At 37.4% G+C, this 18765-nt stretch overlaps 1 protein-coding gene across 1 annotated transcript in view; it reads left to right on the top strand.

Annotated features, from left to right (window-relative positions):
* tbc1d5 (TBC1 domain family, member 5) overlaps window positions 1–18765 on the top strand; it is a 37029-nt gene that overhangs the window by 15260 nt on the left and 3004 nt on the right. Inside the window, exons 3-20 of the mRNA XM_088329527.1 lie at window positions 110–161; window positions 590–698; window positions 781–870; window positions 1239–1313; window positions 1665–1732; window positions 1807–1909; window positions 3200–3288; window positions 3458–3508; window positions 3630–3699; window positions 10256–10428; window positions 10510–10652; window positions 10726–10832; window positions 11815–11900; window positions 13935–14182; window positions 15225–15275; window positions 16596–16786; window positions 17535–17634; window positions 18333–18412. Of these exons, the coding sequence (XP_088185653.1) occupies window positions 110–161; window positions 590–698; window positions 781–870; window positions 1239–1313; window positions 1665–1732; window positions 1807–1909; window positions 3200–3288; window positions 3458–3508; window positions 3630–3699; window positions 10256–10428; window positions 10510–10652; window positions 10726–10832; window positions 11815–11900; window positions 13935–14182; window positions 15225–15275; window positions 16596–16786; window positions 17535–17634; window positions 18333–18412 (1886 nt within the window). The remainder of the gene's footprint in view (window positions 1–109; window positions 162–589; window positions 699–780; window positions 871–1238; window positions 1314–1664; window positions 1733–1806; window positions 1910–3199; window positions 3289–3457; window positions 3509–3629; window positions 3700–10255; window positions 10429–10509; window positions 10653–10725; window positions 10833–11814; window positions 11901–13934; window positions 14183–15224; window positions 15276–16595; window positions 16787–17534; window positions 17635–18332; window positions 18413–18765) is intronic.

The raw sequence follows: 18765 nt of genomic DNA, 5'->3' as shown, positions 1-18765 counted from the left end.
TTATATGTATGGTTTCTTTCCCCTTTTCGATGTGCTGTTAAAAATGAATGATGGATTTTTATTTTTACGACCCTTGGCTACCCTCTTTTGGGTGTGTTTGTCTCAAAAGGAGGCTCCCCTGAAAGCAGCACTCGCTCACAGTCGACCTTCCCCTCATACAGGTGAGCATTTGCACTGTTTATATACATTACTGAAAGAAAGTAAGATGTTTAAAATTTGTAGACATAGCCCAAAAGATTTGTGGCTGTGATCGCAGCAAAAGGAGGATGTACAAAGTATTCACTCAAAATGGGGCCAAAATTTTGCAATGCTTCTTATAAATTCTTTAGTAACAAAATAAAACAATTTTTGGTTTCTTTTCACAATTGTGTCTCACATGTTGTTCATCCTTTGAAAATATTTGTATCTATAAGTTGGAAGCCTGAAATTTGGCAATATGTTATAAAGTTATTGGAAGAATGGTAATACTTAAACACCATTCACTTCAGGCTACCCCACCAGCACATTTTTTTAACTGCAGTTGCCACTTAGGATGAATAATAAGACGAAATCCTCATAAATATCCCGCCATCCTTCTCCCTCCGCACAGGAAAGAATGGGACGACTTGTTCCTCCACAGCAATTACCTGGCCAGGATCCGGCAGGCCGGTATCAGCGGGAAACTGAGGAGCAGCCGATTTCGGAGCGTGTGCTGGAAAGTGAGAAGATGGACCCTCTTCATTTCATTATTCTTCCAAAGATTAAATCTGGTTATTCTATACATGCGCTATCTCTCCATAGCTGTTTCTGGAGGCGCTTCCAGAAGACAAAAGTCAGTGGATTAACAAGACCAAGGAGCTCCGGGGCCAGTATGAGAAGATTAAAGAAACGGTGAGGGATTTCATTGGTGGATTTTTAACATTAAAGATTAAGTTTAACGGCAAACAACAAGTCTCAAAATGGAGAACTTCTCTTATGTCTTATGTGTTGAATTATTTCAGATCCTTATTAAATTTTAAAAGATCCATGGCATATGTCCATAAATTATTTTATAATTATCCATGATTAAGTATTTAAACAGTAAATTATTCAACTAATAACTTCTGTGCTGTAATTAAAAAAAATATGATCCGTATTTGAATAATGCAATGCATTTTCTGTAAGTGGGTTTTGATGTTTATTTTTTTCCCTCACATAACATAAATGTCAATGAAATAGTAGGATGTTTTTGAGTTATTCATTTGATTTTTTTAATACAGCACATTACCAATCCACGCAAATCTGCAGGCCAACAGGATTTGGTGGTCAATAACCCTTTATCCCAGGACGAGGGGGTGAGTTGAACACGTTATTGATTTTCATATTTGAATCTTTTATTAATCATTAATGCACAACAGTTCATTTGTATATAAAAGATCATATAATGCAATAGATTCTTTCCACACTGTTTAGGTTCCTTGATAACAAACTATTTAGCATTTTCTTCATTTAATTACGGCTTTTAGTCAGTATTTTCCTCCTATTTTTTTCATGTTATTCTTTAGTTGTTTGAGCTCTTTTAAATGTAAAAGGGAATCATGCCAAAGATTGAAATGTCATTACATTTTGGATTTATTCAATTTTGTCCCATTTCTACATGTTCTTTGTCATGGTTGTTCATCTTTTTTTAATGTTTCTATATCCAGAGCCTGTGGAACAAGTTCTTCCAAGATAAAGAGCTGAAGGGGATGATCAAACAAGACGTTTTGAGAACGTATGGAACATTTCAACCAAATTTGACTTGAATCTGACTTATTTATTGGAATATACATCTTTTAATTTGCCCAGGTTTCCTGAGATTCGTTACTTCCAAGATGATGATGTGCGGACCAAGCTGACCGACATTCTCTTCTGCTATGCCAGAGAAAATGAGCAATTACTTTATAAGCAGGTATCTGTTTATGCACTTTATTTTTACAATCACAACTGTTTTTCATGTTATGAGTTGCCAACTGCATTTTTTGCAAAGATTGGCGTGCAGCAGATTGGATAACTTTCAACAACTTGGCTGTGAACAATTTTCAATGCATTCCTGAAAACTGTATCCAAACCAAAGTACCATACTTTGAAGATTATACGTCAGTTTTTTTTCCTGTGAAATTTATGTGTGAAATTATTAACCACATTATATCCGGGTATGCCATTTCACATGTGATAACACTAAACTGCAAGAGGGCGCTCTAGGCCCTTGTTGATAATTTCAACATTGACGGTGTTGTGACGAAAAATGTCCTGCCGCATGAAATGCTCCCAATAGCATATGTCCCTCGCGCAAAAAAAATTCTTCATATCTCATTGTTGGGAAAATGTAGAACAGTAAAGCACAGAGCATTCACACCTTGTATGAAAATATATTTGGAGCAAGTTCAAAAGATTTACTTTGGCAAAATGACACCACCTTTTGTTACCAATCGATGGACACGTAAACGAATTGCTTTCATTGCAATTAACCAGCGATTTGTAACGGTAATCTTCAGAATATCACATGTATTATACTGTTGTGTGCTCTCCCATAAAAATTACGACACCGAAAGGAACCGCCAATTTATCAACAGATAAAATGAGAGACGAACATTCAGAAGATAAGGCGTCGTTTCACCAAAGTCAATATTTTTACCTTACTCAAAAGTGATTCATATAATACAAGGGTGTAAATTCTCTGTTTTACCCTTCCAATTCATTTTCAAAAAATGAGTTACTTGTTTTAGTAACGTTTACGCGAGTGACATTCTAGGGGAGCATTTCAATTTTTTATTTTAAATTGCCTCGTAGGATGACATGTATGTTTTGGTGTTGAATGTTATCAAATAAATTCCCTCCAAAATGTTAATTAAACTCCAGTGCGACTTATTTATGTTTATTCCTTAATCATTTTGCATATTTTGGCTGGTGTGAATTATAATTCGAGGCGATTTTTCATCCAAAAAATACGGTAACCAAAAAGGCCCTTGTAGTTTACTGTGTTTGCATGGCTGGATGGGACCGCATAGCTTCCTTTTTTTTTGCAAAATGGAAGTAACACATGGCCATGCAGCTGCTAACAGTATCTAGATGAAAGCTGTCATTATGCATTACGAACCTCGTGCATCACTATTAGAGCAAGGCCGACCACAAATGTCTTATTTCGTCTGCCCTGCCTAAAACCCTCCTCACCTTTTTCTCTCATCCCGTTTGTCTGTAGGGGATGCACGAATTGCTGGCCCCCATCGTCTTTGTGCTTCATTGCGACCATCAAGCCTTCCAACACGCCAGTGAGACGGCAAGCCCCAGGTCACTTTCTATTCCCTGTCAAACTGGACATTTCCCATTTTCGTTTTTACACATTTTTAGTCTTGAAGCAGTAAATGGAGGGTCAATCTGAAAAGTGTGTCTTAATGCAAAGTCTCTCTGCTGCATTCAATTTTAATTTGTGACTAATTCTGTCTTATTTTTCCCACAGTGAGGAGATGAATTGTTTGCTGAATCCATTGTACCTTGAGCATGATGCTTAGTGAGTATGGGACTTGACAGAAAATATATGAGGGAATGTTTTCTTTTTGGATGTCGGGTTCATAGTTTAAAGGGTCCTTCCGAACTTCTCCTATTTACACAAACACTTTTTCTTTATTCAGCGCACTCTTCTCTTTACTGATGGAGACGGCAGAGCCGTGGTTTTCCTGCTACGAGAGAGAAGTGAGGAGGGTGAGTTTCAATTCGACGTTGTGGCCAATTCGACTCGATCAACACTTACGTTTTAATTTCAACTGAGGGATCTATTTTAAGCACTTATTGAGAATTAATAATTGGAATCTAATGACCTTCAGAACAAAAATAACCCTGTATGAAAAAAAACCTTTTGGAATCATCTAAATTATGGGCGACGCTCAGCCTGTCAGGCTCTGTTATCCGGCATGCCAAACAAAAAATGTTAAACGTATAATGATAATGTTTATTAAATGGTAAAAACAAAAAGTATTACTGATGAAAATGTTTAGATGATGATTTTGGTTGTACTCTTGTCCCCATCTTGTACTTATTATATTTATCATATATAATGGAAAAAAAAACTTCAGAGCTAGCTGTATTGTATTTTGAGTTTTTCAATGCATATAGTAAAATTTAGTGCTTTAAAAAGGGACCTAATCTATGACTTTGCTTTCTTTCTGATGGTTTCAAAACCGATTTGATAAAATGTTTTTCTTATAGACAAAAAAGATTTAGCCACTGCTATTCTAAAAAGCGTTATCTCAATTTTTTGGTATTTTTTTTAGTTTTGCCTGAATAGACTGTGAAAATAATGGAGAAAAAAAAGAGAGACGTACATCTTTTTGAAATGGCAGCGGCTACATCACAAAAACTAGACAAGCCTGCAGTAGCTTTTTAGGCTCGTGTATTGCTGAGTTATTGGCAGATATATCCCCAAAAATATTATTTTTTTTCGTCCCGGGACTTTTGCTAGATTGTTTTCATCCAACCTGGCCCGCCACTCAATTGGTTTGCCCACCCTGATCTTAATAAATTAATTATTTTAAAATAATGTATTTTACTCAATTGTTTGTAAAGGATAAACATGCATTTTGTTAAATGCGTTAGCCCAAGTGAACAATTTTTATGAAATGCTAGTTTGCTACTTGCATTGTCCTGGACAATATGTACAATAAAAAGACAACAACCGGTATCTTGGATTATTATTTTCACTCTTCTATAATCGGTATGAAAAAAAACATGCAATATGTTAAATGTGAGTCAAATAGTTTTATAAAACATATGCTTGACACAAACTGGCACCTATTAGTACTCCGACTTATTTTTTTAGTTTTGTTGCATGACTCATACTAATACAGGGTTTGTGTGGGTGCTTAAAATCCTTGAAAATGCTTGAATCTTTAATTTTGTGTTTTCAAGAATAAAAAGTGCTAGAATTTTTGGGAAAGGGCTTGTAAATACTTATGAATGAATGAATGAATGAAAATTTTATTTCGAACATAAAAATAAAAACAGGACAAAAACAATGAGTCAACAACGAAATAATGTCCCACAAAATGTTCGAAAAGGGGTAGTCAGAAGCAGATGCTTATTTTTCCTACCCCTTTATCTTCCCTATTAAATACATTTTATAGATAGCTCCCTCTTGTGTACAATACAACAAAATCTCATGGATATACTTATTACATAGGTCAGATATCAATAATTATAAGTTACAATAATCACATATTTTATACACTAATCTTCGCAATACCCATCCCTCAACGTCATAATGCGCATAATGTCACTGCGGCACCAGTGATAATATCAATAAAAATAAACACAATATTTATAACAGTTCTGATGTGATAATAGCACAATAACAACAAGTTAGCCATGGTTTGAAGTGCAGTATTTCCAGTCTCCCTCATATCCCATTTTCTTCATCTCTGTATTTCGCCAGTAATGCTTTTTTGTATTTAAATTTGAACACATGGATATTTGGACATTGTTTGATTTCATTTTGCAAATTATTCCAAAGTCTGACTCCACACACAGACACACACATACTTCTCCTGGCGGTTCTCACCTTTGGGATTTTGAATTCACCACAGCCCCTCAAGTTATAATTTCCCTCTTTCCGAGTGAATAATCTTTGTATGTTTTCTGGCACTATGTTTTTGTTGACTTTAAATAACAGTTGTGAAGTGAAAAATGTTATTAAATCATCCAGTTTCAATAAATTGGACTGCATGAATAAAATATTGGTATGATCCCGATATCCTACCCTGTGTATGGTTCTTATTGCACGTTTTTGAAGGATAAAAAGGGGCTGTAGTGAACTTTTGTAATTATTTCCCCAGACTTCTGCACCATATGTTAAATATGGCAGAACGAGAGAACAATATAATAAATACAATGCATTATAATGTAAAAGAACTTTGGTTTTATTAATTATTGAAATGCTTTTAGATACCTTTGTTTGTATGTGTCTGATGTGTGTTTTCCAACTTAGTTTATTGTCTATTATGACCCCTAAAAACTTAATTTCTGATACAATGTCTATTGTGACACCATCCATTTTTACTTCTAAATTTTGATTTGCCTTACGATTACCAAAGAATATTACTTTGGTTTTATTTAAATTTAAAGATAATTTATTTATATCCATCCATACTTTTAGGTTAATTAGTTCACGATTAATACAGGTTACCAAATCCATATAGTTATCATTTGAATAGAAAATGTTAGTGTCATCTGCAAATACTACTATTTTCAATAGTTTTGAAACATTAAAAATATCGTTAATATATAAATTAAATAGCTTTGGTCCCAGGATAGAACCCTGTGGTACTCCACAACAGATGTCCAAATATTCAGATGAAAACTCTCCCATTTTTACATATTGCTTCCTCCCCGTCAAATAACTTTGAATCCATTTCAAAGCCACTCCCCTGATGCCATATCTTTCCAGTTTTTTTAATAGTATATTATGATTAATGGTATCAAATGCTTTTTTTAAGTCAATAAATACCCCGACTGCGTATCTCTTCTTTTCTATACTGTGGGTGATTTCTTCTACTGCATCAATAATTGCCATTGTCGCTGATCTGTTTGCTCTAAAACCATATTGACTTTCATTAATCAATTTATGTTTATCTACAAATTGTTCCAGTCTATTATTGTAAAGTCTCTCTAATATTTTAGAGAACTGAGGAAGCAGAGATACCGGTCTATAGTTTGTAAAAATGTGCTTGTTCCCATTTTTGTATATTGGTATAACTTTTGCTATTTTTATTTGATTTGGAAATGTGCCTGTTAGAAATGATAGATTACAGATGTAGGTCAATGGTTTCACAATGCTGTTTATAATTTGCTTAATTAGTACCATATCGATGTCAAAACAATCCATAGACGTTTTGTTTTTACAGTTGTTAACCACGTCTAAGATTTCTGATTCCGTAACCCCAGATAAAAACATGGTCTTGGAGTTCATTTTTATTAGTGACTCAAATTGTTTACCACTGCACTCTGGGATATTTGCAGCGAGCTCTGGTCCAACATTTACAAAATAACTATTGAAATTCTCCACAACTTGATTTAAATTATAATTTTCACTGTTCTTATCAATAAAATAGTTTGGATATGCATTGCTTACATTCTTTCCTTTTATTATACTATTTAATATATCCCAAATACCTTTGATATTACTTTTGTTATGATGTAATAAATTGGTATAGTATAATTTCTTGCTTGCTCTTAATATTCCTGTCAATTTGTTTTTATACGTTTTATACCGGGTTTCGGCTTCCTTAGTTCTTAGTTTAATAAATTTTCTATATAAGTAGTTTTTTTTCTTACAAGCATTATGTAAACCCTTAGTTATCCATGGATGATTTACAGATTTATTCTTAATATTAATTTGTCTCATTGGGCAATTTTTGTTGTACTTGTTGGTGAATATTTCCAAAAATATGTCAAACGCACCATCCACATCATCTGTACCATATATAGCATTCCAGTTTTGTTTAACTAAGTCATCATACAGTGATATAATAGTCGCTTCAGTTCTAACTCGTTTGTAAGCATAATCCTTAATTGATTCTTGTCTAGTAACCTTTTCATCATATACTGTAAATACTGGTAGGTGATCAGAAATATCACAAACCAGTAACCCGCTGACATTTGTAAATTCCATATTATTTGTAAATATATTGTCAATGAGTGTTGCACTGTGTGAAGTGAGTCTACTAGGCCTTAATATAGTTGGGTACAAACTCATACTGTACATCATATTAATATAGTCATCAATGTTTTTATGGTTGTTTGGATTCATTAGATCGATGTTGAAATCTCCACAAATGAATAGTGTTTTGGCGCTTATTGTTGAATATGTTTTTTCAGCCCAGTTTGTGAAGGTTTCCAGATTTGAGCCCGGTGTTCTATACACACAACTGACTATGATACTTTTCCTTTTTTCATTTATAATTTCTATTGTAATACATTCAAGTAAATCGTCAATGACAAATGACATGTTTTGTAATATTTTCGATTTTAATCTTTTGTGCACATATATAGCTACTCCACCTCCTATTTTGTTAGTTCTATTTACATAGTTCAGATTATAATTATTTAATTCAAAATTTACACCCCTTCCCTCACTGAACCACGTTTCAGAAACTGCAATAACACTAAACGGGTTCTCAAATTGTTGTAAGTACTCAGTGATGTCATCAAAATTTGTGTACATACTTCTACTGTTAAAGTGTATTATTGAGAATTTGTCTTCAGAATTAACAAAGGTATTGTATTCATTTCCAGTATAATATTTGCAATTGTCTGAGCTAGCTGATATGAATTTGTGGTCAGGATCGAAGTCATCTAATCTTGAATTATTAGAGTCAGTGTGATTAACAATGCTCAGTTCCGGTAAATCATGGCCTAATATTTTATGATGGATTTTTTTATTGTGATCTGTAATAAGGGTGTCCATATTGTCAGTCCAGGATGCCATTGTTACACTTCAGGCAAATCTGTCCAGCTCCTGCATTTCTCGAACCCATAATATTTTTGCTTGTTCCGGAGTGCCGTTTAACTTTATGTATACTCTGCAGTTTGAAGTCCATGTTCCTTGTATTTTGTTCGTTTTCCTCAAAAATCGAGCCTGTCTTGCAATGTCAGAGTTTTTTTTGCTTAAGTGTTCATTTAAATAAACATTAGTCCCTTTTAGTTTTTTTCCTTGCTTAAGGATTTCATGTTTCCGTTTTCTGTTAACAAACCTTACGATGGTCGCCTTGGGTCGGTTGTCACCTCTTGTTAATGGGTGGCATGCTTCTATGTCCTCAGCATTGATGGATATGCCTTTTTTACTCATAAAAGCAATGACCTGTTGCTCAGCTGAATCCTCATCAGCATCTGTTGCAATATTTGTATTTGCCACAGCCTTGGCATAGGTCCGAGGTTTGATGTCCAAACCGGTGATAATGATGTCATTTATCCTGGTATACTGTTCCAGATCTGCTACGCGTCCTTCTAGTGCAATAATCCTCTTTTCTTTCTCCATGTTTTCGTTTTTTAGGTCTTTGATTTCTGCCATTAAACTCAAAATTGTGTCTTGTTGTCTGGTGACGATATCCATTAAAAAGCCGAGTGACTTTTTAATTTCCTCGAGTTCTTTATCTCTGCTCGGCATCTTGAAAATTTCACGTTCCTCTTACGGCACCGTCCGCTGGTCGCATCACCCAATCGCCCTCTGAGTCTCAAGTTGTTATTTTCGCCGGACTTAGTTCCCCCGACTGTTGGTCACTATACAAGTAGCGCCGCCATGTTTGCCAGCGTCAACAATGGCCGATCTTTAACGTTGTAGCGACACGCTTTTGGCGTTATGGCGACTCGCTCTTGACGAAGCACACTCAAACGAGCGAAGAGACGATTCGACGCCGCAGAGTCAACCAAAAGCCGAACGGTCGACGAGCAGGAAAGAAAGCGGCTGCGGGGAGTGAAGGCGAGTCACGTCCGAGCCGAAGCTAGCTTGACTGCCGCTTCCCCGCACGGAGCCGACGTCGCCGATACAATCTGAAACTTTCCAACAGTTCAAGCTGAAAAATCTCAGTCCAGAATTCATGAATTCTGGTATAGCTGGAATCTGAATCGCGACGACGTGGGAGACACCCGATTTAAAATTCTTTCCATGTTTTTCAACAAGTCTGCTTAAAAATGATGCCGACACTGCTTTTTGGTTGCTTTGCCATTGCATTTCTTTTTCCCTCGTGATTCACGACAGCTGGCATTACTTTGTATGGCATTGTCCTCAGAAGTGTCATTGACCCTTACAGGTCGTGCCCAAGTGGACCGGTGCATGCTACACTTAAACGGGGCACTATGATTTGTGTAGTTGTGCAAGCATTATGGACAATTATGAACATTTATTATGGGACATTCAAAAAATGAATGTAGCGTTTCCCAGTGGTAAATAATGATGACAAACGCTTTCTCTTCATTTTTACCCTACACCTATATAGTGAAAGTTTGTCTCAAAAGCAAATGTATTCATGATTCATTCAAGATCTAAAAATCATGCAGTATGTCTTGATAATTGCACACGCAAGATTAAATTCGCATATGTCAATCACAGAAATAATTGCGGGTCTGCAAAATACACAATTCACACCAGATTTTTTTCTTCAAATGGTACTGGAGAAATTGGAAAATTTGGCTTTAAATGTCTTAAAACGTGCTTGTATTTGGCCATGGAAAAATATGTACTAACTCTGTATATGACGTTCGCCTCCAGGGTAAAGAAGAAATCCTGAGCAGCATCCCCTTTGCCCGGCCGCAGGACTCCGGCCCATCCGTCGCCATAGTTACCAAAGTCAACCGCATCCAAGACCAGTTGGTGAAGAGGCACGACGTGGAGCTGCACATGCATCTTAACCGGCTGGAAATTGCCCCCCAAATCTACGGAATGTCAGTATATTTTGTGTGTTTTTTCTTCCAAACCTGTGAAGAACTAACTCACGCGGTGCATTTATTTATCTTCCCTTTTAGCCGCTGGGTGCGTTTGCTCTTTGGTCGTGAATTTCCGCTTCAGGACCTTCTTGTGGTATGGGATGCCCTGTTTGCTGACAGCATCACCTTGGATTTGGTGGATTACGTCTTTGTGGCAATGCTGCTCTACATCCGAGATGCTCGTACGTAACTCAAGACCGACAGGTTGTGTATTACTTGGACAAATTCTAATTGAATGCCTTTTCCTTATTTCAGTGATTGCCAGCAACTTTCAGACTTGCCTGGGCCTCCTGATGCACTACCCTCCTCTCGGAGACATTAACTCTCTGTTGCAGAAAGCTCTCTTTCTCAGAGATCCCAGAGTAAGAAAGCTGTGATCACTCAAAATGGATTTTAGACGGGGAAGACATTTTTCTTTTGGTTTTATCCTTTATTCTATAGAGTTATTCAACCAGTCTGCCTTTAGACCTCTATTTTGTTTGCTTGTAATCATGCCATTGTCCAGTATTTTTGCTTTTTTTCCAGTGATCAGATGACTAACTGTAACATTTAATATCTGTAGGCAGCAGCTGATAACTGTTTTTTTTTCATATACTTATTATCTGCTCATGAGTTACTGTATAGTATATTTAACTTATATTGTTTGGCGAGGCTGTTTAAGATTCTACTGCAAAAAGTAATTAAATCAAAGTAAAAATCTTGTAAATACTTTTTCTGTTTTTGATCTGATGTAAATATTAAGAAATAAAACACAGTAAAAACAATTCCATTGGCAGATCATTTTTGTTCATTTTAACTATTTTTAGTTTTTTCGTTTTTTGAAAAACAAGATAAAAATCTAGTAAACTTTGAAAAACAAGTAAACATATTTGTAAAATCCAAAATTAGTGTAATTAGTGTAAGTGTAATAATTAACCAAAATAAATAACCTGTATTACCTCCTGAGCCATGGTAACAAAAGATGAGAAAACAATTATACTGTCAATTTAGTCAACCTGATAATTTTCAAAAATGAAAACTGAATATGGTGCCAGACATTAATTTTTGAACATTTGCCATGGCGCAGAATAATTTGAGAAACACTGCTCTAGTCAAACTGAAATATTATAAACCTTGTTATTTAACCTGTGACCCATACTTTTACTGGAGCTGATGTAAAGTGACAGCAATGTCCTTAAGTTGATGACCGTGTCACTCTTAGTATACATCATAGTAACACCTCAGGCTGAAAAAGGTTGTGGCGGGAGGGAGGGATAATGCCCCTTTATTTACACCTGTCTTAGACCGTTACCTAACATAATTTCTAAATAATGGCCGCTCTCTCTCATTTTTTTTTTATTAAAGAATCATCCTCGCCCTGTCAACTACCAATTCCAGCAGAACCTGGATTACTACAAAACAAGAGGAGCCGACCTGATAAATAAGACACGGTAATGCCGCTGTGAACTATTTGAGAGATTTTTTTACTGGGGTAAACAAAGACGAGTGGTGTAAAAAATCCGTAGAGGTCGAGTGAACTGTGAAAGGAAAAACTCTGCTCATATGCTTGGACCAATGACAACATAAATAAATCCAAAATTGCATCCAGACGCAATCGACCTTTTAAATATCATTAGTAAAACGTGGTCAATAATTTTTTTGGGGCAGCACACATAAGGTTGACCTTTACGATTGATTGCACACATTCACACAAAGGCGAGCTGGATAAACCAATGCACTTTTTATATTGTTTTATTTTTAAGATCGGTCATGAAAGGGCAACCTTTATGGTCACACAGAGATGATTGGTCGTTTTTTCAATAAGAATTATAAACTTTTTCACTTTGTCTGCCCCCAACTAGTATAGATTTTACAAGTCCTGTTTTCAGACTTTTCAAATTGAATGAAGTTTTCTGCCAGTGTTGTAGGGATTCGGGCTGCATTTCGCATTCTGTATACTCGAAGGCTCTAATATCTACTAGGTCTGCAACAACGGATCGATAAAATTGCTAGAAATCGATTATTCAGCACTGGCAACTGATTACCTCATTATTTGTTGTGTTGCGTGATATATGAGCCACTAATCATGTTAAATCAATTCAAATAAGTGCATTGCATTTCCATGTCAAGTAAAAGTTGTACTACCACTTAGGCCTGGCACGCACCAAATTTTGTTTTGCTATTGTAGATTGCCATGTTGTATTGAATGGAGCCGTGTTCTTGTTTTGCTTGCTGTTGAGGAATAAATATGCTTAAAGGCTGAACCACAATGTCCTGCTTATCTTCTCATGCATAAGGAAACTGCACACTCTGACATATCCTTAACAACTTTGGAAAATGATATGCAAATGCATGACCTTATAACTCTCGGGAAAGTCCGGAAGCACGAAGTTATTCGATGTCTTCTGATCGGCTGCCGAGTATGCAAATTGCTAAACGAACCGAAATTTCCAAACCGAACGAAGATTTCGAAATCGGAATGAAGCAAACGTTTGATTTGAAAAGAAATCTTGAAAAAGTTGTCGGCCACCCGAGCGGAGACGTTCTGAAAGTTGTACGCCAGACGTAAAAGATGCACGCCCCGGGCGTCCGGGCAGACGTGTTTTCAAACACTGGTTTACATGTTTGAAAATTTTGAGGCAGATACAAATTTTGCTACACATAAAATGTAATTCATTGCTCTTCATTTCGTTTTCAGACAAAACATTGCCACTGAAAGTGCTGTATAAAAGCATTCAGCATACAACAAGACAATAAAATCCCCGCTTCCCTCCCCAAATTCCAAATTAATTCTTTGTGATAAAAGGTATGTTAAGGCACAGCATCAAACACAAATTAATAGATGGAACAACATAATATTTGCACCAAACAAAAGAACGGCTGAACAATACAATAATAATATACATGATCATGTTCCCAAAAGGGAGTAGGCTAAAGCTTATTGCTTAGCAGCACAATGGCGGACAATTATGTCAACTTCCTTATGTTTTGTAAAATAGATTATATTGACCTACGAGTATTTTTTTTTTTTAAATGCACATTATTTTTTCCTATTCTTGAATGGTGAAATGGACTGCATTTATATGGAGCTTTTCAATTCACTTAAGACATTTCAAAGAGCTTTACAATGAACTTTACACTTAACCATTTACACACACAGATAGGGAGTCTGCCATGCAAGGTGACTACCTGCTTATCAAGGGCATTATGGGTTTATTGTCTTGCCCAAGGACACTTTGACATTTAACCTGGAAGAGCCGGGATTTGAATCTGTGACCTCTTGGTTCCAAGATGGGCGCCCTGCCTCCTACTTTGAATAACAGTAGCTACAGCTGCTCCGCTATTATTCAAATCATTATTTATTTATTGATTGGAGGGTTGTTTTTTTTTGTACTGCATTCAAATATAGCGCTCAATTGTTCTCTTTCTGATGTCGCCCATGCCAGCATTACACTTATGGATTGCTGCATTATTTGAATTTGAAGGTCTAGCACAAAAGCGGCGCCCCTCAACATCAACAAAGTGTCCAGCAGCCTGCTCAACTTCGGCCGGAAGCTCATGGCGCCTGTTGCCTCGGCACCGCCCGTTGTCGGCGACGTGCGTCCAAACCCGACGCCCGTTTTGCCTCACCCGCTTGCCGAACCTCCCGCATCCGCTGCGCCACCACACGCCCAGAGCCAAGCACACTATCGCATGTTGAAGTCCGAGAGCATGCCTGTGCATCTGTGTAAAGGTACGTGACAATATGTGGACGAATTACAGCAGGGGTCGGGAACCAATGGCTCTTATCATGAGTACGTATGTGAAGCAGTTTACTATGGATAGGCCAGCCTGAAGAGATGGGTTTTGAGTCCGGAATTGAAGATTTATAGAGTGACAGGATTCCAGTCAGGGGGTAATGAGTTCCAGAGCTGTGGGTCAGAGAGGCTGAAAGCTCCAAATGTCGCTGAGATGGGTAGTGGGTACAGTTAGGAGGGAGGAGGAAGATCTGGCGTGACAAAGGTGGTATAGGTAGGTCCAAGGTTATGAATGGCCCTATATGTATACAGAAATATTTTGTAGGTGTTTTTTTTTCCTAGGGGGGGGGGGTTGCTTGGGAGCCGGTGGAGTTGAAGGACAGGGGTAATGTTTTGGCGAAGGAGTGTTTTGGGGATAATGCAAGCAGCAGAGTGAAGGACCAGCTGAAGTTTATGGTGGGACTTTAGAAGTAGGCCGTGGAGGATGTATTTAAATAGGAGTAGGAGGAGAGTAGTGTAGAGGATGACACCCAAACTCAAACTGAGGGGAGGGAAAAACTAAGGAACTGTAAATGGAGAAAGAGAATGTGTCAACTTTGGAAAGTGGATTTGGTGCCAATGAGAAGATATTTGGCTTATTTGAACCAACCACAATTTTGTGTAATATAGACAGAAGATGAGGGAAGGTGAGAGTGTGGAGTTAGGTTTGCAGGAAAAGTAGAATAGAAAAGAATTGCTTTATTGTTATATCAACGTGCTGAAATATTGAATGAAACCATATTAGACATGACACTCCAAGGTAAACATGTAATAAATTTTTTAAAGAGAAAAATATAAAGGCTATCTTAATAAATGTGCAAAATAGTTACAACATAGTGCTTAGAGACTGGCCCAAGTTATAATAATGGTGCAATTAAAAAATATTTCATTATAACAAGAAAAGTAGTGCAATAACAAAAAATCAGACGCAAGATGTATATTTTCACAGTTGATTTTGATTCTCCCGATGCACAAATTTGATTGTTGTGTGTGTGTTAGATGCGGTCTCATCTGGAGGTTCTCGCATCCAAACACAGGCTGGTGCTCAAGGTAAGAAATATGTGATGTGATGTTCACAAACCGAACAAAAGGAGCCGTCTCCCCACCAATCAGGAGTCTTTTACCTTCTAGGCTTCTTTTCCTCTTGTTGCGCAAAAAAGAAGATATTTTTATTCCCCTTTTTTTTGGCTGTGTTTTTAGGGATTTATTTTTGCTTGACTTAGTTTTTTGTATAAAAAGTTGACTGTTTAATAGGATAAAGTTCACTGAAGATTGAACAAATTGAAGGATATTATAATAAAATAGTACATGGATCCCTTAACCACTTGGGTTGTTGGGACATTACTTCCCGTGGTGTGCCTTGGGCAAGTACAGCCCGGTGGCGCCCATTGTTCTCCTGGATCTTTTTGGGGTAGGAGTTTGCTCCCCTTACATGAAATGTATAGTACTGCTTTCCATGTATTGGCACGGCAGATGAGTGGTTAGCGCGTCAGGGGCACAATTCGGAGGTCATGGGATCAAATCCAGCTACCATCGGAGTTTGCAAGTTCTCCCCGTGCTTGCGTGGGTTTCCTCCAACATTCCATAAAACATGCATTTCTGATTGTCCGGTCCAAATTGTCCCTAGGTGTGAATGGGCGAGTTAGTTGTCTGTCTCTGTGTGCTCTGCGACTGGCTGGCAACCAGATCAGGGTGTCCCCTGCCCACTGCCCGAAGATGGGTGGGATAGGCTCCAGCACCCCAGCGACCCTACTGAGGATAAGCGGTGCAGAAAATGGATAGATGGATGGTTTCCATGTATGCCTGTAGCGGGAGAAGCCTCCTGATCTGACTGATACAGTACCTTTATCATCTGGTTGCCATTTTTCTATGTAAAGCGTCATTCAGTCCTCAGAGATTAGCTGGACCATGGGATTAATGGTGTGTGTATAATACAGTTTTAAACTTCATTGTTAAATTATTTGTGCATGATGTTGGATTATTGTTGGGAATATGTTTTTTGGAAGCTGATGGAGCCGGTTGATTTTTAGCCAGTTTTCTAAAAAGAGCCGGAATTCTAACTGTGATAGCAAAGTCTGACCAGCAGAGAGCGATAAAACACTGCTTTTCTCTGCTACGTTTCTCTTGATGAATTGCACACATATGGAAAGCAAGATGAGTACAATTTGCATTTAAATAGGCGTGTTAACGGGCGTCTTTCAAATGGAATCTGCTTTGACTTCTCCTTTGAGGCCTGTAATTTTAATCCCGTGACGTTCTAATATTTTTCTTCATGGTTATCCAACCCTCATAAGCTCACATTCGTCCATGCCTATTTAGGATGAGTCTGATCCGTTCACCAAAATGATGGCGCCTTATTGGTTCTTTTAGGCGAAAGCTGCAGGACGCTCAATTCTTCCCCCAGCGTGGAAAACCTTTCGGGAGGACCCCGCCGTTCCAGTGCCTCGCCTCAGCTCGGAAGCGATCCGAGCGCCTCGTCGTCGCCCCCCTCTGGTGCCAAGAAAGACTCCTTTTTCCACATCTCGCGCTCACACAGCAAGAGCATATCCAGGAAGGAAACGGTCAGAGTTATACATTCTTAACTCATTCGACGCCAGATGTTTCTCTCGATTGGGATGTGCAGGTGCTAGAAAACTTTGACCCATTTTGGAAGGCTTACAGAAATTTTAATTAGCTCTATAGACATAGGACATATCAAAAGAAAAGCTTCAAGCATCACATTTCTCTCTAAAAAATGGGTGTCTAGCTTTTACTTTTGTTTGGTAAACAACAGTTGATCATTGCAAGTTTCTGGAAAATTCTTATTTCCCCAAAAAACTTCTGGAAAAAAAACACATTTTTGTGAAAGGATGTATTGCACAAGAACTTAAACTTAAGTGCTTTTTTTTGCATTTGTGATAACCCCAATGTCTAATTAATGCTTTCCATAAACCTAAGGTCACTGCGTGCAAAATAACATTTTATTGCATGAACACTTTTTTTCAGTGCTTATGTTTTTGTGGCATAATCACACAAAGAAGTACGTGCTCCCCAATGTGTGGACAAAGATCTGATCAACACCATTCCTGCCATCTAGTGGTGATTTATCATATAGAAATTATTCCCAGATGCTTGTTACTTTCTGAGCACCAGAGCCAAAGTCTTTAGAAAAGTTTTTTTTTTTAAAATATATAAAACAAAAAAGAAGATATTACGTTTCAGCACTGAGGGACAATGCTTCTGAAAACGTATTTATACGTTATGGCACTTAATGAGTAAATGGCTGTGTTTGTTGTTTGTCAATGTTTTTTCTTTTCAATTTGTGAACAGGAGGAGGACTTGGAGGCCCAGGTCTCATTCTTGCAGGGGCAAATCAATGATCTGGAGGCCATGAGCAAATATTGTGCTAAGATGATGAACAGCCATATATGTAAGTTCAAAATAAAGATGTCACGTAAAATGGGACGTCTATAAACAGTCACTGACAGTGTAGTCCTGTACTTTTTCGTGCAGGGTTCCTACAGGTGCTTGAAAATGCTTGAATTCAACTTTTTTCAAGGGTTGAAAACAGTTTGAATTTTGGGTGAAGTGCTTGCCAATGCTCAAAATTCTCGCCATGTTTCTCAACAAGTCTGCTTAAAAATGAAGCCAACACTGCTCTCTGGCAGCGTCGCTTTTCATTTTTTCTTCCCGTGATGAACGGCAGCTGGCATTCTTTTGTATGGCATTGTCCAATCAAGCATCATGGCACCCAAAGGGCAGGTGTATGTTACTTAAAAACAGGGCACGATGAGGAAAAAACAAATGTATATTAGTGCAAAGATTTCACATTAATTATGAAAATTTGTTATGGGCCATGCAAAAAATTAAGGTAGCGTTTCTTAGTGTTAAATTCTAATTGGAAGAATATTCTGCTACTGAAAATGTAAGCTACATATTACTGCCCTTTTTCCCACGCCTATAAGGGGAGGGATTGTTTTATGAACCCTGAGCAATGTACTACCGTAAAACTGAGTGTATAACTCCTGACCAAACTTTTTGAGTTATTTTCAGGTTAAAAAAAATGCACGTTATATACATAGGAATACAGTATGTCCGATTCTAAAGAGTGGACTTGTGCTTCCCCAGGTAAAATTCAACAAGTGATTCTACAAGAAAACCTAGAAAAAGAGGACGAGGTGCTGGTTTCTCTGGCGGGGCTCAAACAGGTGAGACGTTAAAAGTTGAGACCTTTCAACTAGGGCTGTGACAACAAATAAATAAAATCAGTTATTTCCCCCATCGATTCGTCGTGTTGCGCGATTTGTGAGCCACTTAACACGTTAAACCAATGCAAGTGCACTGCGTTGTAAAACTTGTAGTACCACTTTGTCCCGACAGAGGGCGCCTTTGACAGTTTTTATTTAAAAACAGTTTTTGTTTTAATATAAGCTGTTCCATGCCAATTTTGTTTGTAATGATGCAAACAATACATTGACAATTTTTAAGGGAACAGAAAGTGCTGAAGGAATGCAGAGGGAAAAAAATTAAGTAAAAATAAAAATAATGATGACATGTGTAC

This window comes from Urocampus carinirostris, chromosome 2, assembly GCF_059441175.1.
Source record: "Urocampus carinirostris isolate Australia breed hairy pipefish chromosome 2, RoL_Ucar_1.0, whole genome shotgun sequence".
Taxonomy (NCBI): domain Eukaryota; kingdom Metazoa; phylum Chordata; class Actinopteri; order Syngnathiformes; family Syngnathidae; genus Urocampus; species Urocampus carinirostris.
The sequence above is the reverse complement of the archived record's forward strand: the minus strand, read 5'-3'. Positions and strand labels throughout refer to the sequence as shown.